Source organism: Varroa destructor, unplaced genomic scaffold, assembly GCF_002443255.2.
Source record: "Varroa destructor unplaced genomic scaffold, Vdes_3.0 BEIS01000004.1, whole genome shotgun sequence".
Taxonomy (NCBI): Eukaryota; Metazoa; Arthropoda; class Arachnida; order Mesostigmata; family Varroidae; genus Varroa; species Varroa destructor.
The window spans coordinates 35,255,477-35,280,812 of record NW_019211457.1 but is presented as its reverse complement, the minus strand read 5'-3'; the positions used below and the strand labels follow the sequence as shown (position 1 = coordinate 35,280,812).

The 25,336-nt window shown below is 42.2% G+C and overlaps 1 protein-coding gene across 1 annotated transcript in view; it reads left to right on the top strand.

Moving 5' to 3' along the window:
* LOC111249122 (calcium-dependent secretion activator-like) overlaps positions 1–25,336 on the top strand; it is a gene marked incomplete at its 5' end in the record, with an annotated part of 37,912 nt that overhangs the window by 3,696 nt on the left and 8,880 nt on the right. The window contains 10 exons of the mRNA XM_086986788.1: positions 70–934; positions 4,057–4,092; positions 8,182–8,250; positions 13,254–13,355; positions 14,636–14,874; positions 16,960–17,069; positions 18,687–18,740; positions 22,324–22,452; positions 23,463–23,631; positions 24,585–24,763. Of these exons, the coding sequence (XP_086842914.1) occupies positions 70–934; positions 4,057–4,092; positions 8,182–8,250; positions 13,254–13,355; positions 14,636–14,874; positions 16,960–17,069; positions 18,687–18,740; positions 22,324–22,452; positions 23,463–23,631; positions 24,585–24,763 (1,952 nt within the window). The remainder of the gene's footprint in view (positions 1–69; positions 935–4,056; positions 4,093–8,181; positions 8,251–13,253; positions 13,356–14,635; positions 14,875–16,959; positions 17,070–18,686; positions 18,741–22,323; positions 22,453–23,462; positions 23,632–24,584; positions 24,764–25,336) is intronic.

Below are 25,336 nucleotides of genomic sequence, written 5' to 3'. Positions count from 1 at the left end.
TTTTTGATATTGTTATTATTATTATTTTAAATTGTTATTGATATAATATTATTAATACAATTATTGTAGGAAAAGTGCAAATACGCCCTACACCGATGGGAGGGAAGTGCGGCGCCGAGTGGTACCGAATGCAGGCACCAAAAAATGCCCCAGATCAAGATCTTCAGATCCGGATTACGATACGTATGGAGAGGCCGCAGAATATGAAACACGCCGGCTACCTTTACGCGCAAGGGCGGAACGTCTGGAAAAAATGGAAGAAGCGATACTTTGTGCTCGTCCAGGTTTCTCAGTACACTTTTGCCATGTGCTCATACCGAGAGAAGAGCTCGTCACCAAACGAACTAATGCAGTTGGACGGCTACACGGTCGACTACACCCCCGATGAAGCGGCGCCGCCCGGCGAGGGGGGGCGGTTCTTTTTCAATGCGGTACGCGAGGGCGATGCCGTGGCATTCGGCTCCGTTGAAGAGGCCGATTGCCACCTGTGGGTCCAGGCGCTTTACCGCGCAACCGGACAGGCTCACAAGCCGAGCCCGCCCACACGTGCCCACACAAGTCAACCGCCAACGGCCGCCCGAAACGCGCATATCACGCGCGTTCACGGCGACACCGAACGGGCGCGACGTCATGGCATGGAGGAGCTGATCTCGGCTGATCCCAACCGCTTCGACCACCACGCTTTGTTTCGACACCTGCAGACGCTCACCTTGGACTATCGACTAGCCGACCCCTACTGCTCACTCGGCTGGTTCAGCGCGGGCCAACTCTTTGTCATCGATGAGTACACGGCTCGCTATATGGTGAGGTCCTGCTTTCGACACCTGTGCTACCTGAGCGACCTGCTTGAGAGGGCGGAACGAGGGATAATGATCGATCCCACACTCATCCACTATTCATTTGCATTCTGTTCATCGCATGTGCACGGAAATAGGTACGTATACATATGCAGATAAAGAGAACGGGGAGCAATGGGAAGAAAGGATAGGAGGACGAAAATATTAGGCAAGGGGGCCGCAATACAAACAGAGAGATAGAAAATCCGGATGGAAATTGAAATCTAGAAAGACGTTACAGGATTAGTCGGAGACCACAGACAGTTAATGTACGATGATAACAAACTGACAGTTGTTGGATGTGTGTAGCGGCACGTATCACGGAAGGTATCAAATCAAACTCTTGATAAACAGCGTGTATGAGACAGCGATGAATCCTTAATGTATACATGACGGCTTGTAAGCGGAATAATTATAAGTGGAGCAAAAACATATATTTTCGGTTAGCTTAAATTTAAGTTAAATAAACAAGTTTAAATTTACCGTAAGCGTATTACGCCGCCATTGTGAATTGAAGTGAGCAACGTCGAAATAGCTGGTTTCGAGTGAATCGGGTGTATGATTCCATATATAGCCGCCTTGGGTATTATTTTTTGTTGAAATAACGCAGAACCCGAAGACATTGTTGGATCGTTTCTGTTGGCTTTTGCTACGTAGCAACGTCGTATAATTCTGCAAAATTGCTTATCGGAACACCTGAATTAAATTTAGAGTACCCAATAGTTTTATTGGAGTCGCACCCTTGGATAGCTACGGTTTCTAATCTATTAAATCCTTTCCATCCATAAACAGCGTATTTTGAACACCCTATCGTAGAAGCCTCGAAATCGAGATATAAGGGCACCTGAGTTTCCAATAATTGCTACTTCATTGCGACAAAATTATTGATCGGCTCCGTCCCATCATACCTGTAAAGCAGCCATTGCAGATGGAGTTCCAACTGCCGGATTTAAGTGACTGTACCCTAACGTCAGCCTGAACATCCGTATAGTAGATCGACAATAAACGGTTTCACGCTAATATTCGATCAAGGCGTTCCTCTAGCAAACGCTGTCGCTGTTGGCTCCGACAACAGGCAGTGCCCGTCGCTGGAGTATAAAGTTTTCCGTAGCTATCGTTATCATTTTCTCGTTCGGTTATCTTGATAAATAATGGATACAGCGATGTGTTTTCTGCTTTACGAACTCAACTACGCGTATAGCTAGCTACCAGCTTAGAATTGTTCGTACAAAAATAAGTCTCATATGGTACGGTATAGTGGCTAGGAGGAGTACGAATACCGCTAAAGCTGGGTACGCAATGTAGCCGATTTGATCATGCTATTACAGGTAAAAACTATAATATAAACTGAATAATAAAAATATTATTATTATTATATATATATGTATATATAGGCGCTAGCAAACGTATAGGTACATCTTCTCAACTGGCTTGGTGATTTATAAAAATTTACCTTTTTATTCATCGTTTCTAGACTGTTGTTGATAGTTTGTTGGCGTATTGGAAAAAGCGTCGCAATAAGCTTAGTCTAACGGATCGTATAGCACTCTTTTCCGATAACAATAATAACAATGGCATTTGCTAGAGACACACAGATATGTGCCAGTAACACAAGTAGATAATAGACCAAATTACACTCGAACAAGATGCGCCAGGACATTCGACTCAATATGGTACCTAAAGCTCCCCACAAGTGGACCCCCTCATGCCCCCGCTGGTTTTCGTATATATGATTGTAGCGTTTCAGCCTGAAAAACTGCAGAAAAATAATTTTGTTGCCTTTCGAAAAACAATTAGTACTGTCCAGTTGGACGTCGATTAGGCAAATATTTGTGCGCAGATTCATAAACTACTAGAGCGTCCTGCAGATGCGCCAAGGACTTCTCAAACTTCTTTAAATTTGTTTCTTCTGTGACTTCAAGCCTAAGAGCAATGTAGATTACTCCGACGTTGTGTGGAAAACTCGCAGACCTCTTTCCGGTTTTCCGTTATATTTCTAATCAGGTCGTGAGTCTCGCGAGTTTTTTAACCCCTCTCTGTAGCCAATCGCTCCTACCCGGCTCTCTGGTCAGCCCAGTGCGGCTGGTACTACAGCTTTTAGATGTTATGGCCATTGCCTTTGCCTTTTGCTGGTGGCCTTCTAATAGGCCACTCTGTTCTTCTCGATCTTCCAGTGATGGACCGGATTTGCTCTGATGATGTTTTTCTGACCCTAGTCTTGATCGTTTTCTTTTGACTAAACCCGCTCGCTCTTGTGAAACGTTCGAATCGAGTGACAATGTAAAGGCAAGGATACGAAAGAGATAGGAGAAAACCGAATGTGTCCAATGTCAGGTCCTCTTACGCTTGCCGCATAGATTTGCTTAGCAGCTAGATGCGGTGACCCCTTATGTCTCAAGGACCGATGAAATCATTGGCGCTTAAGCAAACGAAGTAGAAGGCCCGAAGACCGCCTCTTTTTCTATTCTGACTTGTCCTTTTCACCTGTTGCTGCCGTCGCCCCTGTTCGACAGGCTAGCATTGCGCAAAAGTGACGGCCGCCGTGACGTTAACGCCTAGTAGTGCATTATGCGGTAGGCCGGGGTTACGGCAATGAGAAGGCCCGAAAACGCAAAGGACGTGGTTTATCCGCATCTGTTGGCTGGCAGGGATGACGTGATTAGCGCGACACGAACATACACACACACCACAAATTAGATCTTACATATTTAGCGGACAGACGACTAATTTTTTATTGTAAATGTTAGTGGGCACCTTTTCATTTGTGGGTGTGATCTCGACAAAAATTTCGAAGTAAGAACAATTTCTTGCAATACTTTTTCATACATGTTTCAAGCGGTGTATAGAAATGGTGAAAAAAACTTCAATAGTATTTTTTGGCTTTATCGAACCAAGCAAGTACTAGCTAGGACTACTAATTGGAACAACTGATATTGTATGCTACGACATGGTACGCTTATTCGTCTACAGAATATATCTGCAAATGAAAAACCTAGGGCCTTAAAGCTCGAATTAAATTAAAATAACGTTTCTACCTTGAATGCATTTTATTGTTATGCCTATAGAACTACTAAATTTATGCCTAGTGTGAATTGTTGCCTTAATGACGTAAGAAACACTAAATGTTCTTTGTTTTTTTTACTCATAATTGTTCTATACCTATTGAGACGATCGTGCTATAATTATCACATGTTAACATTGAGGTATCGACGCCTTTTAGCGTTGCACCCCCTGGAACAGTGGTTACTGATATCAGGTAGGTCCCTCTGCGTGCAAGCCCTGAGCCCTGCGGTTCACCAGGCCAAAGGGACAAGGTTGGCTCAGGCACTGCCTAGCCTCTAGTTGATTGGGATGGACTGTCTGACATGAGCTGGGATAATCAATTGACATGATTTGTATTGCGTGCATTTTAATTTGACTTCTTGTTGTATATGATATAATCTGATCTGAAGTGACATGATATGCGATGTTCCTCTTGGTATACTAGCTAGATAGCTACGCATGAGGTCTGCCGTGCTAGGGGCACCTTTCTCAACGAAGAATCGCTATTGTTTATTCTGCAATGACTGCTACTTTACACAGAATAGTCTGCAGTTTTTTCAAACACAGCTGCTGCTGCTGCTGCTGCCGCTGTCATTGTGGTATCTTTACCTCCATTTACAGTTTTTTTCTGAAGGTTTTTTTCAAACATTTGGATATTATTATGATTTTCACTGCTTTTATCTTTTATTAATATTGTACTGTTCGATGTAAAAGTTCCAACTGCGATTCCTTTTTCTTATCCTACCGTTGCTGCCATTCTGCCTCTGCGCGTTGTTATGTTGAAGCGTAGAGCTTCTACCTAGCTCTACTTCCACAATAGATACTATTTTTAGTGGTAGATACTTGGTTTTTTTTCACTTAAACTTGCACGATGTTGGTCAGTGGTGCTACAAATAATGCAGTCGACATGAGTCCAAGTAGATCTCTGTTCAAATTGCGCGGGTTTACCTTCGTTCTAGATAGGGTCTTCTCAAATGCGGCAACTGTGGCAATGTCTTTCATTCTTTAATTGATAATCTCTGATTGATTTAATGCGTTCTCACTTTGCAAGTTGAACGTAACTACCTGTGTGAACCTGGCTCGTACGTAATTATACGGCGAGCTCGTCAGATTTCCATCTGTACACGACCTAACCGTCACTTCTGTGGAGCTCTACATGTGTAGATTTCTATGAAACTTTCTCCGCGTCTTTCTCAGACTGTCCAAGAAAAAGGTCCACTAGTTGCCTCTTCGTAAGTAGATAGCATTATTTAGAGTGATTCGGTCAGCTGTATAATCTTTCATGCTTAATTATGCCATAACTCGTTTAGCTTTCAGGCCCTCAAGAGTAATAGCTAGCGCTCCTATGAGGAAGATGTGTGATGCATTGGTTTTGATTCGGGCTATCTGTACCTATGTCTTGATGATAAAGCTGGGTGTATGTTCGGCATACGTGACAGAAATGAGCTTAGTATATCCAGGCGAACAAATCTGTACTGGATGCGAATAGGGCTTCTCAGTATCTCGACCTATAGAGTGAGTTAAAGGGACCCATTTTTTCATATCTGTATAGGAGAGTTGCCCTTGCACCTCATCACGTGTCAGCCATCGACCCATCTTCAGTGTCTCGCATTTTTCTTTTTGCACAAAAGACAAAGCTAGCGAATATACTACATCCAGAAAAACGTATTCAGGCAACGCTTGTTCAACGTTCTTGCAATATACGATTGCTTTCGAAAACAAGCATTTAAGGTAGATGGCCAATTTCCTAGGTGTCTACAAGCAGTGGCGAAGTAACTGTTAAATAGCAAAAAAACAAAAAAAAGGAACGTATAGCTTAATCCTCGATCTTAATCCACCATCTATTTTTTCGTTAAATATACCTAATGTTAACTGAGACATGTGCGGTATTGGTTATCAAATATATTACAATAGTTATTAAATGTAACAAATGACGAATGAACACGAACCGTCTAGTTACTGATCTATACTGATATAACGGAAGATAAGTTTCAGTCCCGAACTTTACAAAAACGTTTCCACAATTTCTTCCGTAGACACGTAGAATCGTAAACATCATCGTAAAAATGACAATCACTCGTATTTCTGTGTTGACAGTTGCTGTTTAAATTTTTGTATTTAAATTATACGTAGAACCAAAGAATAGGGCCAAAGACCAGTAATACTAGCAAAACTATATTTGCCGGTTCCATCGCCAGTTTCTCATATCCTTTACTGTTCCCTTGATTTTCCTAAGTATCATCATTTATCGAATTGTATCTGCCTGGAAATAATGCAGCGCTTTCAATGAAAGGATACCTGAATAACGGTACGGCCTACCAAAAATTTGATTGGGTGGTCTCACACGCTGACTGGATCTTACTTCAACAATCATGGTATCAATGATTAGTTAGATCTAAATAGTTTGTGAAAAAATGAAGTAAATCCTGACCAATCTGATGAGTCTTTTTTGAAGTGGCTGTTGGCAAATTCTACTGAACTAACCTACGTTAACAGTTGTTAGCTAACACTTCGAGTCAGCGACTTCCAACCAATCGGAACTGATTGGCAAATATTACCTTATACACAAGCATTTTTATCGGTGGAACAATACGTTCTCGCGTGCCCTGTGTTACATATAGACTCCCTTTCAGTAGAACCTGTTTTTCTTTTTAGTTCTGACAGAGACACAAGGATGCCTGTGTTTTTTTGCATGATACCCCTATTTTATACTAGAAGGGAGCAAAACGACCTTTAGCTTACCTGCCAGCTCACGAAGAGCTCCACTCCACTGAACCTTAGACCTGATCAAAAACGACCTGGCGTTCTTAAGCAGTCTACTATTTTTTCCCCTTTTAACGATCACCTTCAATCAATGGGAACGACCAACATGTGTCAGGAAGGAAAGAATACGTTTCAGTAAGCAGCAGGCACTGTCGTCTATCGAACGGCCCGTGGCACCACTAATATGATAGCAGTATCGTTAAAAGATCAGCTCCCGAACCGCAAATGCACCTTCTTTCAGAGTCAAAAACCTTTTTGCTCAGGATTACAGTCTCGTCCAATGGTTTTCGTTGACGCCTCTTCGTTGCTACGAAACTAGCTCCGCCCTGTGACCACGTGTGGCTTAACCTGCGAGATCCGGAAGATGATTGTAGGACCTATTTTGGCATTTTGTCTCTCTCACTTTATCGGAGCCTAAATATAATGCACGGTCAGTTAACTAGTACTGGCACAACTTCGATTCTTTTCGACCCATACGTACTAGCAGATCTGCTTTTCTACCTGATTAGCTTTACCCTTGTCCTCCTGTGTTTGGTATCGCCGTTATCTTCACCATCAAGTTACCAGATGGCTGTCGATATTTGTTGTGTTGTACGTACAACTTCACTTCGTCCCTTTTGCATTCTTGTTATATCATGACTGCGGAATATAACCTCTGCTGACATGATACGAATGGTGGCTGCTGATTGACATATTATTCTAAAAGACACTTTGTCGTTACTTGCGGCACGCGAGCACTGCTTCTTTACTATTGCATTGGGAGTTCGCGTTGTATCGTTGCAGTCTGCAACGATACGTAACAAGAGTCGATTGATAATGATGATGACTCATTGGTTACTTGTCTGTAGCACAGGCAAGAGAAATTCGAATAAACAATATTTCACGAAAGATTCGACGGAGTAAATACATACACGTAAACATTGATAGTGTTTACGTGTATCTGCGTCTGTGTGTAGTAATAATTCAATGAAATCAAAAAAAAACAACTGTAAGTAATAAATAAAAGATAATAAAGACATATTAATTCAAAAAAAAAGACGAATGTTCAAGCCACCTCGTGTCACGTTTGCCCAGAGTGTTTGCTTCTCAATAGCGTGGCGAGCAAATACGGACAAAAAAAACCTAAGCATCTTGCAATAGCATTTCATTAGTACTTATACATGCATAAGTAGCCACGTGCTGCATTCACCTCTTCCTTCGCGATATCAGCTCGGCTTCTAGGCAATTTCGTGACATCACCGTCGATGCATTTGCTTGACCGACCCGCCTCGACGCGGTCTCAAAGCCCCTGGCGACAGGAGCTTTGAGGCTGGCACGTGCGTCCAGCGTAGGTCGCTACGGGCGCGTTGTTCAAGTTTTGTTACTGAGCACGAAGCACGACAGCCCTGCAGTGCCCTGTTAAACATCTAATCGGACGCTAGATGCAAAAATAAAGCAAGAAAAATAACTCTACAGAGACTACTAGAACAGCCAACAGGACCGCGATATAAACCAATCTCTGTATCTGTGTTGTTATTGTCTACATTTGTGTCGCTCCCAGGGAAGCTGTGTTGGCCATAGAGGAAAAGCCCGATCAAGCGGGCACGTCGAGTACTGAACCCGAGTTCAAGTGAGTAGATCGAGTGGCCGATACCAAAGCAGAGACTCGGCACCAACAGATTTGACTGATCTCTGGCCGATTGAATGGCTTGCTCCGATCGACGATCTGTCCCGGTAGCCGATAGGGCATCTGGTGAGGTGATCGAGATCGGCGTCACTGTTGATGATTGCCAATTATTTTCATCTTCTACAAACTGCATCGTGTTTAGCACGTTATTGCATCTATTTTCTTTTCGAATATCTCACTACTCATTTTGTTCTTCAGTCTTCAGTTCATCATTATTATTATTATTATAATGAGATATCGGTAATGTAAGCTCTGGAATTCCTCCAAGAGGTTTCGGACTCATATACACTTCGAATTTGCTATTATTTTTATTATCATTATTGAGTATTTTGTTTCTCTAGTCCTTACTTTATTCAATCATTATATGAGCTTTATGCAGTAGTGCTGTACTAATCTAGGCCTGAAAAATCGGATAGAGGTGACATAATTTTGTAGAGATAGCGAAAGTCTATGACTAAGACTTTCTTTTTCAAGCCAATGTACGTTTTTCCACTTTCTCGCAGCTTTGTCCTTCTAATATATTTTTTATGTGTAATACATAGCTAGTAGTAGATTATATAGTTGTTCACATCGAATGAATTCGAATTAGTCGGAATCGTTGCTAACATGACAAAGTAATTATCCCTATAGAACTCGTTTTAACATACAAACAAGCCTTTTTTCTCTCTCTATTGATATTCTGGTGATTTATTTTAGCACAAAAAAACTTCTTTTGCCAAACCAAGATAAATTACCTCCCATTGGCTGTATTTCTATCCTTATCAAAGTGAGGGCTAAAATTCGCTGGTGTAACTAATGGACCCAATTGGCAAGGGTGGGTTTCGCGTTCGTTGGCGTCCAGACGTGCGTTTTCATAATAATAATAATAAAAAAAAAAAAACGTTATTTTATAATTCTTGATAGCGTCAGTAGATAATTCGAAGGACGTGTCTCAAGGTAATGGATCATATTTAACCTGCGAAACGAAGCGCCTTATATAATACACGGGCTGAGACATTTTTCCCGTGGCCTCGTTTCTATTGACCCCGAGGGTCAAAACACCATTTGCCGCGCATATATTCGAATACACATAAACATTTATTTACAATGGATCAAAATACTTGACCAGACTCGGTTTACAACTAAGTAGATACGGAGCGTAATTTTCCGGTATGGTTCGCCTATGGGACGATTGCATGCCCGCGTCTCAATAACCTTTAGCATAGTTCACAAGGCCTGCTGTTTCCATGCGCGCCTGCAATGCGAACGGTCTGGTTGAACTGGAAGCCCACTCCATCAATGGCACCAATCTATGGCCTGATTGGATCAACCAAATGTTTTCCCTGAAAAAGACGACTATTACTATTAAGTAAAAGTATATAGGCAACTTTCCGACTCAATAGTGTCTATGCTTCGCGTTGCAAACACGAACGCTATATTATTTAATATATAGGTACAATGGGGTATGTCCTGCTATATACGCGAATAGTTAGGTTTCCAGGATACGAGCAAAGTGCTGCGTGTAGAGTGTATGTGAGCCTGCTTGCCTAGTGCACGCTTGCTTCAAAAATCGGAAAGCAATTTACGTTCCGCTGCAGTGAGAGAGTAATCGTGTTAGAAAAAAACTTTGACCCTATCACACCCCATAGAAAACTATACGTTTTTGTGTGTTATTCTTCATAGTTATACCTGATTATTCGGTTGGCTGGCACTACTCTTATCCTTATCGACGGAATAATTTATACCTATTAAGAGCTACCTTTTCAGTATACGATCGAGCTGTTGTGATCTATGCTTGTATAGCTCAAATCAATAATAGATCTAGAATCCGTACAGAAAATATGAGTATTGGTCTTTCTATTAGTTTATGCTATATCCCAGTATTGATTATGTCAGTCAGCTCGTCTACTTCACTAGGACTCTTCCAAGGACATATATTGCGAAGGGTAATTAACTAGTGGTTGGCTAAATCAAATTCTCCCTCAAAGTATAAAAACTCTCACATGCCTTAGAAGCTATGAGTTTTCCTTTCGTTTTGTCCTTTTGTGTGCCGGTTCGAAAAAGGAAAGCTTTCCCGCAGGCTTTTCCCGAATGGAGGTTTTCAGATTGCAATGACATTCATACCCAAATAAGGAAGCGTTTCACTCATTCAATTCTAACCAGAAAGCCCTTTAGTTTTGCTTTGTACTTATACAAATAGAATTTCCCTTATCACTGGTAATATTGTGATGAGTAGACATTGATCGTTAACTGATTCCCATTTTTAGGTACCCCAACGTAAGTTATGGATAGATGGACGAATTTCTTGCCTCTATTGGTTCTAAGGAAGAACTGTTTGCTTCTACTTTTATATAGACTGAAGCGTGTCATCGTTCATTCTTACACGCACGCCCCTTGCTAGTCAGAAGATTTTTTTTCTTTGTCTGTCTCCCCGCATTTAATTACCGTCGCATTGAATTCTGTATATGTAATAATGTATATAATACATATACATTTGAGGCCTTCCAGTATAACATCGAAATCCTTCTAAAATCTCTAGTTCGGCTGACAACTATCAAAGTGCCTTGGATTACCCACAAAAAAAAAGAGATCCTGCACAAAACTTAGCAGTCTGCCTACGACTTGTATATAAAAAAATCACCCTCGCTCCTGCTTGAGAGGCCAGGAAATACAGGCGAAGTCGACGTTTCATTGGCCTTCTACAGCTAGAGCCAGTTCCACAACCATTGTCGTAACGACACCGTCACGTGTGCATGTGTTTGGCAGGTAGTGGGAATTTTTTTGGCCAAGCAGAGTTTTAGTCGTGAAGGATTTGTTTTTCTCCACTTCGCTTTGCCTTCGCCCCTGTTCCTACAATCGTTATTTACGTTGGCACACTTGTCGTCGCTGTGCGACCCTCCTGTGTCTTACCTCCCGGTCTATGCCGACCCACTGGGCTAGTGTATCTGCGCTGGCCCTGGAGCGTGCAAATATGCACAGCCTGTACTGAGACGTATATCCAGTATTTCCTGGTCAGCTTCGGGCGAACCGCATAGAAAAAGAACAAGCCACACGATAAAAAAATGTAGTTAGAAAAATAAGCACTTATACGAAAGAAGAAAATGCCGTAGTTAAATATACAGTATTCGTTCCGATGCGGAAACGGCACGGGCTTGAAAAATGAATTTGAATGAGAAGCAGAAGAAGATCGGTCTCCCACCCACAGGCGTGAAAGGCGAAACTTCTGATCGGTCCGTTGTTTTCGGTTCTGAGTCTCTGCTAACGATTTCTTTCGATATTTTCATACACAAGATAAGCAGTACCATAAAAGGCGGGTTAGCTTGCTGGTATCCACTGGGCCTAACTTTTTTACTACTGGTCGCTGGGTTAGAAAAATGATAAGTGGAAACAAGGCATCAGTAACCCGTAGGATTGCTCTAAAAGAGATTGACTATTCTATTTTTGTGGACTGCACTAATATCTTGACGGAAGTTCAACGTTTTATTGTTGCAAGAAGATATATATGGTTATGTAATTATTCTTCTTTATATCGCATACGTTTCTGATCGTTGTCGCTGTTTGGAGTTACGGATACAGACAACTAGAGTGCTCCTATTGGCTATTTAGTAGTCAAGGGATAATACGTATTACGTTAATGATTTTTCAATGAAATATTGATATTTAGTCAGAACCGAGGATTATTCTTGTGCACTAAAGAAGGTCTTGCTTGTGGAACTTCGATTAAACGTACGGCCATTGACGTGAACTAGATCGCTAAATTTATTTGCAACAGTGGGAACATAATACAGTTCGAGTAGAAAAGATGACTTGATAATTCCATATTAGCAAACCCAGATGGATTTTTTATGTGTGACGCGGCCCATCATTATCAACTTTCTGGATGCTATAATTTATCCGCTGTAATCGCGGTCATCCAGAATGACTGATAAAAGCTAATGGTTGACCACATAAGCTAACCTGTCGGATTGGTTGTTATGCTTATTTCCAGTCATTTCAGCGTCCCGTCCCAAACCTTCCCGATTTCGTTAATAGTATCACCCTATTTAGTGGGATCTTATGTTTATGGGTTACAAATAGCTTCTACAAGAACAAATTGTAGTACCCCAGCTTGTTGTCTAGTCTAACTAGGTATACGTACTGACCAGTTCAAAATCGAATCTGCTATATTGATTGATACGTTACCACATTGTAGTAATTGTCTCGGTTGCACTGGGTCGTGCCGGGTAAAAGACAGCCTGGCCGTCATAGGTACCCGACATCTGAAAAATGCATATACCCTACGAGTATGATAAATACTAAGGAAACTGCGTGACTGTAGTGACATCCTTTTTGCATTTTGACTTTGTCCCGCATCTCAACGACGTCACCTGCACGGCATTGACTGACAGGTAGACTAGATTTTGAATGGATAGGTCTTAGGCACCTGGTCACGCTCTGGCGGAAAGGATAAAGTGCGAAAAGAGAGAAAGAATCCGTTGACTGATTCGCTTGAGAGACAGGTATGGTTTTCAGTTACTGATGAGTTGTTTGTGTTAGAGCTACGTCCGGTCGCGTTAGAACATGCAAATGATTGGTTATTGTGTGAACGCGTTTTTTGTAAATAGTGCTCTCTGCGAATGTGTGAGAATCCCGTTACGAATTTTTTTGGTTAAGCGGGCAAACTAACGAATAGACACATAAGCGAATGAGACTGGTTGATAGTGAATCGTGGTCTGCTGCGACATTTTGATGATCTGGACGTGGTGGCTTATGACCATCGATTATCACTGGATGGACTGGGCTGCTGGCTCGAACCGTGACGACTCTTGGCATTTTCCTTCTTTTTCTGATCTTCCTTTTCTTCTAATTACTTTTTTTTGATCTGACTCACCCCCGCCTGATCTAAAGCAGATCGGAGAGCAAAGAGGGGAGAGGCTAGTTCGGGTTCGTCTGATACGTGGCAACCTCACTAACTTCCTGCTTTACAGACCCGATGGCATCGGAACGGTCACTGTCGAGGAAAAAGACATGTTTAATAATATCAAGGACAGACTAAAAGTTCTCCTTGAACATCAAATCACCCACTTTAGGTAAGTGGACGTAGTAGAACAAATAATAGAAATTATTTGAATAAGAAACAGATATCGATTTTATGTTTCACATACGATGGACGTGCAGTATGTCCCTATGCGACTTTTTAATTCAGTCTTCACACATTTGTCGTTTGTTGTAGTCAGCGTGCAGCTGCCATAAATTTTTACCACAGACACACGAATGTTCATATTGTGCTTGTGTCTTTTTATTATGCCTACCCTTTTAATTAATAAAGCTAACCAACATTTTATCTTTAGCTGCACTGAATTGCATTATACTCTACGAAAACTGAAACTTTATTCCAGCTTTGTTTTCTCAAATATTTAGGTAATATCTGGGTTATTGGATCGCTACCTTCACGTTCTCCTCTAGAATTGCTTTGCTTAACTGGGAAACTTCACTCCCAAACATTATAGGCTAAGATAAATGACTCGAGGTAGCTAGCAGTGTTAGTAAGTTCATTCGTGGGGACTGCGATCTGCGGCTGTCTGATAACCATTGGCTAGTTCAGCCAGGACGTAAGTTTCTGTCAACAGCTAACGACATTGAGCTAGTTATACAAGAGTGGGATATTTCGTAATTGAATTTTCCATCTACATAAGCTAAGTTATTCGGCCTGCATTGTGAGTACAGCAGTTTCATTTGCTACCACTTTCGTTTGCCGTCTGTACCTAGAAGATCGCAGCCTAAGCAAGCTGAACGTGGCCTGCCCACCTACCTTATGAGACGTGGCTATTGCCGGATCCGGCTTTTGCGTAACAGTTAGCTTCGTATAAATGTCCCGCTCTGTTTAAGTGATACGGAATGACCTGATGGCGAAAGATGTTCGATCGCCAACCTTTCCATGCACAGCAGCGAACAGGAGCCGTTCAAAAGGGCAGATTAGGGCATCTTAGGTGAATTTTCACCTTGCAGTTGCCATACTCCTAATTCTGCTATTGAAGCGTAATGATTGCCTGTTCGATACGTCCTCTACAAGGAACTATATGAATGCACATTTGGTGGTCTTTTCCGGTTTCCATAGCTACTGTCCTTCTCCGCGTTTGGCCTAAAACATATCTACTTCCTGTAGTAAAATCACGGCTGTTAGCTCAAAGCTTGCGTGATTTTTTGTTTCACCGATTTAACCCTCTATGAGCCACTACAACTCATAATATAATCACAATGTATAGGACAGTTTCAGGTTTTTAACCCAGATTCCTAACTAATTTTCTTAGATACGTATTTGCTCTCTTTTGCGTCCTGTTGACCTCCCCGAACGTCGTTTGCGTTACAGATACTGCTTCCCATTCGGAAGACCTGAAGGTGCGTTGAAAGCGACGTTGTCTCTGCTGGAGCGGGTGTTGATGCGGGACGTAATGACGCCCGCGCCCCCTGAGGAGGTCCGTGGAATAATCAAGAAGTGCCTCGAGAATGCCGCGCTCGTTAATTACACGAAAATATCTGAGCAGGCGAAAAACATGCCCAAAACAGCCGGCGGTAGCGATCCGGCGCTCCGTCAGCAGCATGATGAATGTAGGTAAACCAAAAAGTGCTGCTTATCTATGTTAATTTATCTAACTACAGTTAAAATTGCTCGGGCCGATATAACTGCGTACGCAAAACAGATACGCAAATCAAGTACGTATATTTGCGTATAGTGGAACACAATTTTGTGACATACCTTTCTAATAAATCTGGGCAATCTACTTGAATGAGCCATTTACAACTTACGCAGTTCTTAGTGACGAATGACTATCCTATTATGCAGCATAGAAAAGTTTAAACGTACTTAGCGTAAAATAATTCATGATGACTAAACCGCTCGTTTAACCTTTTACCCAATTTATCCAGTTTGTAATATGAATATAGATACAAAAAAGACGGGTACCCCATCCACTAGATTCGCTAGGGCAATTTTTCCTTACTCCTCCTTTTATGACATCGCCCCCCGGCTCGCCAGGGTGTTTTTATATCGCTAGGTTAAGGATTGGTAGTTAACGTTACACTCGACAGACTCTGCCATTCAGAGCCGGAAAGTCACTCTCCAGAACATTCTCTTCCTTAACAAAGTATGCGTGAGAAAGGAACGACTCTTTACCAGAGCCGTTGGTTGGCTGGCTCCATGCAGGCGAAGCCCTTCCTAGACTATCAAAAAAGCGAATAACGATAGTATAGGCGTCTCTCCAACACCAGTTGTGCTGCTTCTATTTCCTCTTGATATGTATACATATACGTAGATCTATAGTAAAGAGGCGGGAAACAAGACTATGGAAGGAAACCAGCCATCTTTTTCGTTTCACCAAATTGGTCCGGCGTTAAAGCCACACTGAAGGGTTGTTCAGACGATCCTGAGCGAAGCCAGACGGCACCTAGCACGCCCGCTAGCTAGCTAGCTAGTTAGTCCCAGTCAGCGAACAAACTCCTAAACAGAGATCCTAAGCCGGTTAGGATAATTTGGCAAGTTAAGAGGGAAGGGGGTCTTCAAGCTGTTGGCATGTCTCTTATTTCCCTGTCACTGCTGGGGGCACAATCACTACTGAATGCCCTCCTGCCGTTCCGATCTCTTCTTCTCTGTCTCACATTTTCCTCCTCTCGACTTCAAACAATGCAGTCCAGTCAACTTATGGCTGTAATATAGAATGAATAGTAATAGTGCATGTTGCAATAATAGTTACTGTCTACATTAGAACAGAAACGGGAGAGACCGTGGAGAGTAAACGGAAAAGGGGCAGAGTGGTAGTTCTCGTTTTATTGGTAGTATGAACGCTAGGGGGCCGCTCCAACACATAGTCAACTTCTGGAAGTGACTCGAATTAATTGGGAGACTAGACTAGGTTATCGGGTAGGCCAGTCGACAGCTGTGGAGCTCTTTTCTCGACAGGGATCCCAGTAGCTGACATTTGTTTGCTCGGTCGGTGACATGTGGGCATCGGAGAAGGGCCGAACTGAGCTACTGAAAGAATTCTACTAAAACTGGTTTTGATTGGAGTTAGCTATACAGACAGCATTAAGGTGGCGCCCACCTCATCTGAACTGCGCAGACTCGTCATGTGCTTATGGTAGACTGCACTATTAGTAGACTATTTCGAATACAACGATTACTACTGGCACTAATGAGTGCTTTGACTTTTCCGTTCTAGCTGTTGTCAGATATTAAATCAGACGCCTGCTGGTAGTCGAAGTACAGTACGAAGCTAGGTATCCACTTCCACCAATTCCTAATATAAAATCTCATACAGGACCATTAAACCATCACGAAAAAACCTACCTCTTTTTGTAATGACATCATTATGATGTTCGATATCTCCGATGCCCTGTGGCAGGTTCTGCTCAGAAACGAGGTAAATTTCCTAGAAGACAGCAGTGTAGTGGGTGGGCTGATGTGCAAAAAAAAGGTGCGAGGTCTTTGATTCGTTTCTGGTGACCGTGCCTGTATCTCACAGATTTCCAGGCAGCCGCATAATCGTCCCTGCCATTGTATTGGAAGGGTATGCCAACTGACTAGCCACTAGTTGCGAAGATATCTGTACTAACATTTTTTCTATACGGTCTTATTGTCATTGTCGTCCGCTTGTCGTTGTTTTGTTTGTTATCTGCTGCGTTAATTTCACATCTCAGATGCGATCATGGACATGGGCCAACCGCCGACCAAAAGGCTTGAGGACCTTATTCACTTAGCAGAGCTCTGCGTCGACCTTCTGCAGCAAAACAATGAACATTACGCTGAGGTAATCCGATTGAATCGTTTTCGGTCAGAGTGTGCATGCAACTTATAGCTATTCCTTTATGGTAATGCTTCTACATAGTAACTAGCTATTATTCGAAAATAACAGAAGCCCTTTATTACATCATTATTGAAACCATCCAACACGGGTCCTTTGAGCAATTTTAACAGGTTACCGCAATCTGACATTATTTTGGGTTTATTATATTCGGTGATAACGAGAAACTTTTAAGCACACAGTTAAAAGGAAAAACAATAGAAACAGTAATCTAGAGTCGAGTTTTGGAGATTATTTGCTAAGTGGATCTCTACTTGAATATCTACCACGTTTATGTTGTAATGAGTCGATGCCTAACCAGGTATATTTTTATCTATTTTTCTATAAATCTGGCAATGTTTTCTTAATCATGCCTGACAAACGGCGATTTCCAATCTGATCGAATACATCTTTTGATTAACAAATCTAGTCCATTTGAGTAGTCCTATAGTCTGCTGATCTAGCGGGGTTTTATTAAAAAAAAAAAAAAAGGTTTTCTATCTTCCATAGAGCCAAATTAGAATCTTTCTCTTTTTTAGTTAGTCCTGATGTGTCGCCCCATTCCCTCCATGTGAATCTGTTGTCAATGCGCTATTACATTACTTACTCGTAGAAATATATAAACCGTTTTAACGACGTAAACGTTAATTTTCATATTCATGCGTACAATTAGAACTATCATAGTTTTGCCTGCGATCACAACGACGCAGAGTCGAATACGAAACTAGAGACGAGAACTTCCTACATTCGAACTGTCTTTTATTGCTACTATTTTTCCATTAGTCCAACCACTAGATCCCGTTCGATCTCGCATCTTACGTTTTGGCCTCAATGTCCAGCAACATACTGCGACCACTTTTTTTCTTTATCTAGCAGCTATCGCTTGCCCACACTGTTGCCGTTGCTGTCCTCGAGTTTTGCCATATATCCCGCTTTACCGCCCCGCCCGTGTCCCCTCTGGTTCACCTTCGCGTTGCCTAAGTGTCTAAGGTCTTTAGCATTGGGCTATTTAGTAGCTATAGCATAAAGCGTTTAGCATAGTGGCTTTCGTAACGGAAGAATGGCTATGACTACTTGTGGGAGTACAAGGCGTGTATGTGCATTGGCGTGTTACTGTGTGAAATGATAACGATCGTTCCCTTAAGCGCAAAAAAATCACTTCGTGTGAGAGCTCAACGCGTGCTTGGTACTGACGTAAAGCGGAAACGCAAACAAGACAGCGCAACAAAGGAGAATCCTCCTTAAGAGGGCGACGCCAGATGCTTCAGTTGTGACTATTACGCCCATAACAACAGCACAAGTATAAAAAGGAACAAAGAGGAAATTCATAAGGACAACAACAGCATGCAACAAAATCGATTGATCTGCACCGACGCTGCCGTCACACAACCGTGACCACAGCCAAGCCTTGGCAGGCGCTGATGACGCTGGCGACGACGACGACAATGTCGCGGCAGCAGTGGTAGTGGCGGCAAACAAAACACATAATTCCTAAAGCTTCTAACCCCCGTTATTTCTGTATTGTTTGGTGTTGTACGTGCGTCTTGATGTTAGAGTGGTCTTTCTGTATCTCTCTTCCCACAGACCTTCCGCTCGGTGAGTGTCGCCCTCGACTGCAAAAAGTCCGGAAAAAACGTGGTTGGTAGAAAACAACGAACAGACAAGTTCTAGAAACAAAAAAAAAAAGAACAGAATTGGCATTCAAAAAATACGTGTTTGTTGTCGCACGCATTGATTGCCTTTTGTACAAGAACAACAGCAGCTGCTGCAGCAGCAACAACAACAACAACAAAAACAATAAACCTTGCGTGATTCCATATTGTACAGTCGATCATAGTCGCTCCATGTCTTTTCGTGTGTACGATTGCCCGTGATTTATTTTTGCTACGTTTATTGACGTCGTATCGTATTTAGGCTGTTGTTTATTTCACCGGTAGTAACAAAGCTATCACAGCCGTTCTTTAAACCTATTTAGGTTACTTTGATTTGATTGTGCACCTATGTACCTAAGCATATATTGGCAAATTTTGTGCTGCAGCAGCATTGTAAATTGTATTAAAAAAAAAAAAAACATGAATAGCTATGACTGCATCGTAGGTTTTATTAGCAGTGTGCGTATAGTTCATGAAAATAGAAGCGTGAGGACTTAGGCGAACTGTTTAATCACATATTAGCACTACGAAAACTAAGGAGGGTTCTGATTGCAACATTACACTGCGTGTCTCATGATGTACCAACATTTTACATTGTTCCCATTTGCCAAATGAGATACGCATGACGATGCCAAAAGAGTGTATGTACCCGTTTTTAACGTTCCCTTTTATAACGTGATGACTGATAAATCATCACGTTACCTAACCTCATGACCGTTGTCTTTTTGCGAGCTGATACTGCATTGCGGGATCCAGATCAATATTACCCAGTACGATAGCTGTCCAAGGCTCAATCGTGTAAAATGTTACGACGGCAAAAAATTTACCTTGATATATGTAGTTCATGCACATATGCTCAAGGTCGGTCATAACGGTTAACATGCAACGGCTATCCTCGGCTCAAACTCCAACGTTGGCAAATAGCATATGGTTACAATGACATTTCATAGGTCTTTTAGATAAATTCCAACAAAATTTAACCCGATAAGCTTTCTAGTAGAGATCGGTCTTTGACGCTTCTACTAGAAAGTGTGTTCAGCAGGTTTATTGCCGAAAAAGAAAAACCCGAGAATTTGTTCAAAGAGTAAAACTAGCCGGAGGCTCTGGATAAACCTTGTAAAATGTTGGTGTGACCTCGATTAGTTAATTTCTTGTGATAACGTTCAGATTAAAGATATTATGTAATAGGTATTTTAGGGAAGCACATTTAAAATATATAGGTCGCTATCTGTGTAGCAGTATTTATAAAAATCGCTCAATTTAAACGTTCCGTGTTTTTGTGAAGGCTTGTGTTAGATGTCAGTGATCAATGCACCCTGTATGCAAGAGATAGGATCGATTTAAAACGATGTCCTCCCGCGTAAAATATAATCGTTGCCCACGCCTAATTATAAACTACTATCGTCTCATTTTGTAGTGTCAAGTCATTATTTCCAAGTATCTACATTCAATGTTGACGAAAATAGATTGATCATAAACCATAAAAATCCTAAACATTTATTCAATGGTTAAACAAATGCTTTCCAATTTCATGCGGGAACAATTATATGACAGCAAATAACTGTTCGTGTTTTTATACCGTTTATGATATCGAGCGAACGTGTGTGTCCGTATGTATATATATATATATATATATATATATATAGGTATTTACTGTAGCTCTCTGGTGAGGTTACCAATTTGTTGCACATCTCCTTCGCTACGGTGACTTTTCTTCCACCCGTGTAACTTCCTCTCTTTGTCTGCAAAACCTAATCTCATCATCGATCATCACGCATCAATCAAAACCTTGCATCAACCTGACCTAACAAACCTGTTAACTATCGAAACAATCAATCATCAATCCATCTGATCAACAAACTGAATCAAATATTCTCCGTCTGCCTCAATCGCTATCTCGAATTGAATACACCAACACGGCCAGGATCGGGTGAGTGCAGCGCCATTTGACACAACACATAAAACAGGCCAAATCAACAAGCGTTTTCGTTCACGTTATTTTTACTAGTCTTTTCTCTCTTTGTAATCTCCATAATTTTGTCTAGATACGTAATACACGCACACACACACGCACACGCAGTATTTAATCTAAAAGACGTTTGTCGACCTAGCTAGCATCTTGCGAGGAATTTTAGGTATCCATTTTATACTAAAAATAGTGCAGCTTCCAAGCCGCATTTACATTATTCAGACGACAACGCCAATGATTATAATTTATAGAACGAAGGTCAAGTGTCAACAATTTTATTACCTCTTTTTTGGGGATTATTGAGTTCGATAGTATCCTTAGAAATTATTGAGTAAACTTCACTGATTTGCTGATGCTCGAGCACTTCGTCGGTACTGCGTCGTGGCATTCCACCGTTTTTTTAAGCTCATGCGTCTATAATATATACGGTAATGATCGTAGCTCTAGTTCGGGGTTATGAAATCTTCTCTCAGCATCTTCATTATTATTGTGCTGTTTCTACTCTCAGTATTGTTTTATCATTTTAATAGAACAATCCAGTTTTTTTAGCTTTTTCGTTACCGCTCGGTTAATACGCACACGATCCATACCGATAGCTAATCGTACTCGACCAGTTAATGACTCCACAGTGCTATGACAAACCTTGTTCGTTATGGCCTTCAATTTGCGTCCTTCTCTAGCCTACTCTGATAAAGCAAAGCATAAGAACATCAACAGACTAGCAAAGCAACACGATTCGTTCCCCTTCCAGTTTCAAAGAACGGTACCATCCCTTCGTAAATGTGTCTGAGAAAACAAATCATGGCCAATTAATCAATGTTCCTTCTGTTGCATGGTGTCTATTGTTGTACCAAGTTTGACCCCTATGCTCAACCAACGTGTATCCTCGATCATGGACTACGTAAACTAGCCACATTCCTGTATGTGAGCTCCTTAAACTTGGTTACATTGTTTCAAGATACACTTGACGATAAGAAGTCCGTGACTAATTATTTTGTTGACCATTTTTGGCGTATATTTATTTGCAAACATAAACACACTTATCTGTATCGCTGACGTGTTCCTCGACGAAAACGTCGTACAACGCAATTATTAATTACACAACAACATTTGTGTTATGTATCGCCAGTGTGTACCAGTAGCGCTTAATATTAACAGCACGAAGTCTAGACATTGGACGCGTCCGGCACTTATGTGGTGTTTCGTTGTCTACCCCCTGCTCTCCCAACTTCTAGAATCGATTCCTATGCCAACTATGTCGAATCTATTATACTATTTTTATGTGTTGAAGGTTCACAGTATCGGTGTCGATATTCCGCATTTCGTCAAAATTTGGTGCCTTGATGTTTACCTGGTAGCTATGTTCTTTCCACCAATTTCCGTACCACATGAGGTCTCAAAGGGTCTCAGGAAAAAGAAGACCAGCGAAAAAGCAAATTCTAATATAGCCTTCCTTTACGTCTCATGTGAATCTTGCACTTCGGGCGTTGTTTGTGGTGTCGTCGATGTCATTTGCATCCTTGTCGTCTCGTCTTTATTGTTGGGGGGCAATTTTTTGTCATTCGTCGCTCGCGACGTCTACATGTCACGTTGCTCGCAGGCATTTGCGTGGTTCAGTGATCTGCTCGTAGAACACGCCGAGATCTTCTGGTCCTTATTTGCCGTGGATATGGATGCTGTGTTGGAGGACCAACCCGCGGACACCTGGGACTCCTTCCCCCTCTTCCAGGTGAGTGCGAGGTTTCAGGATATCTATATAACATACTAACTGCAGAGCTCTTACTACACTACGTAGGGAAAACAAGAGAGGCTTTGCCGGGAAAAGATCTAGCTTTCCCAGAAGACGCGTACCGTCGTCCACTTCTTTTTTATCAACAGTGTACTTTTACTAAGGTGCTTGCTCGAGCACGCGAAAAGGACGCCCCTCTTGCAGTAATGTTGGTTTGGGAGGCTCGCTATCGGACGTGGAAGGTTCCTTCGAAAGACCTTTTCCAACGGTGACGCTAGGCTCATCAGCAGACCCTTTTGACGAGAAAGCTCGAATTGGTTCGCTGGAACAAGTACATGCATTATCGTTTAACTATTTGGCCAGAGTTATATTGACTAAGGCGGCCGAAAGCTATATCGAGTTTTTAGAGAGTGAACAAACGAAGAACTTAGTTTCAAAAATGGCTGCCTATCCCTTTTTCGTCCAGATTATACCCGGCCCGACATATAGAAAGGGGCTCAATGATTCGATTCTGTGCTGTATGATAGCTATGTGCAACTTCACGTACGTTCGTAGGGCAAACGTAACCAAGAGTTGCGCTTGTCCTTCGACTGTCACATAAGGAATAAGCACAAACCAAGGACTTTTGAGTATTTGAGCCTTTGCGTACTAAATTTATTGAGATTATATGTCTAGAACATTCTAAATTCTGTCGCAAGACTATCGATCCGTTTCTTTAGTCCACAGTATACCCCTCAGTTACCGGTCCATAAATAGCTTCTTCTTGAGGGTAGCATAGCCAGAGTTAATCAGTAAGCTTGCCTAGAAAATCTAAATGGCCCTACGCTAATCATGCATCGTCTAGCAACATTACTACAGAACTGCGCAGCGCTATTCCACAATGGGCTTCTATTCCACAATTCCTTTTTGGGCCCGGGCATACCATCATCGAACTCATATGTATATATAGATATGTTTAGTCGTTTCGAATACATTCTTTTTCGCCTGACTGATGACTTGCGTCTCCGCAGGTTCTAAATGATTACCTTCGCATGGACGAGAACCTGAGTGGAGGGCGATTTCACCAACACCTACGGGACGCTTTCGCCCCGCAGGTGGTGCGATACGTGGATCTCATGGAAGCTTCGATAGCACAGTCCCTGCAAAAAGGCTTCGAAAAGGAGAAATGGGAAGTCAAAGGTAAGATGGATTCCTACTTCTGTCTTTTATATGGTATAATGCAGGTGAGAACTGTTCGATCCCAAAGCAAACGCAGTCAAAGGCGAGTGTCTCGTATATTTTTTTGTTGCAGGCCATTTGCGACCCACTTCACCCGCTTCGTCGAAAATCATTTACTGTACTCACTCGCCTATACTCGACTAGAACGGCATGTTTAGGATAGTAGCGCTATAAGGTCATGTGATGGGCGAAGAAGAACGTCGTGGTAAATGAATTTACAGTTGATCTCAAGTACTTCGTAGGGTATTCCCATGCAACTTGAGGGTCTAGGCACATGGGCGACAGAAGTAGAGAGAGAGAGAGAAAGAAAGAGAGAGAGAGAGAGAGAGAGAGAGAAGCCAAGTTCCCACTTCTCTTAGCTTCGCTTCAGTGCAGGAAGCAGGCATTCTGTGCCAGTTGCTTTTACTGCTGCGGAAAGTGAAAAGAAGCAAGGACCTAACTCGGTGCTCCTCATGCTGCTGTGGTTTGGCTGCAATCGTCATTTACCGCGCTGTCCACGCCATATAGAGTTGAAGGGGGGCTAATTCGAGAGCATCTGGCGTTATAGTAACCGTAACGAAACTAGCATAAGCGAACGCCGGAGCGATTTTATGAACTCGAAACGAGCTCCGCCACCAGTCCTTCGAAAGAGTTCTCGCTAACATTCCGGGGCCTAGCTCCTGGTAGCATGTTGCCTCGCTGCTATTCGTATGTCAAATACGTCCTCTAACTAAAGTTTACCAGTGCTCCAAGTACTCTTTAACAGAGACTGTAAACCGAACAGCATTAGGCACTTGTAGCAAAGGGTTAAGTGCTTCGCTATCATTCGTCTATCAAACCTCACGCACTACTGTTTGTAAAAGCGTTCGAGTTATAATTGTTTAGAAGCAGTTGATGGATATTGTTGTCGCTAACCCTTTTCTGCATCGTTTTAGGTCAAGCTGGCTGTGCTACCTCGGAAGAATTGTTCTGGAAACTGGGGGCCTTACAAAGTTTCATACGCGATCTTCACTGGCCGGACGCCGAGTTCGCGAAACATCTGGAGCAACGACTCAAGCTCATGGCTTTCGATATGCTCGAAGCCACCGTAAACGGAACGGTCCAAGCTTTCCAGGTGGGAATCAGTTGTAAAATTTTGTGATTATGATTTTTCATAATAGTACTGATATGTTTGTAATTGGGCTGCCCGTTTCTTTGGTTGCCTAACAATAAGCTCCTAATATCAGTGTAAAACAGATACGACAAATGCCGTAAGAAAGGAAGCTTCCTTGAGATAACGAAGCGCTTCTTTAAAGAGTATTTCTTGCCATAGGTAAATTTCCGGCTCAGTGTTTGAGTTGGCACGTTCATGCATGGTTCTTGCCGCAATTCGTTATCGCACATCCCTTAAGTTATTAGAAGCCGAGGCCAAAGCGGTTTTCTATCTATTTCCGGAGGCTCTATCGTCAGCAGAGTGCACATAGTTCTTTGCCCCCGGGAGCAAACTTTCCTTATGCGAGTGATCTATCTGTTGTGTCATTCTGTCCGAGAAACCTTGCGTTGCCCTACTCTCGCGTTCATTATATGTTGCAATTAACTTTGAGAGTAAACCATTCTAGCGAAATGGAGCGGCACCAGAAGCAGCGAGAAACGCCCGACGCCGACCTGCCTAATTTTTCCCTGTGACGCCCTGTGTATGGCGCTCTCA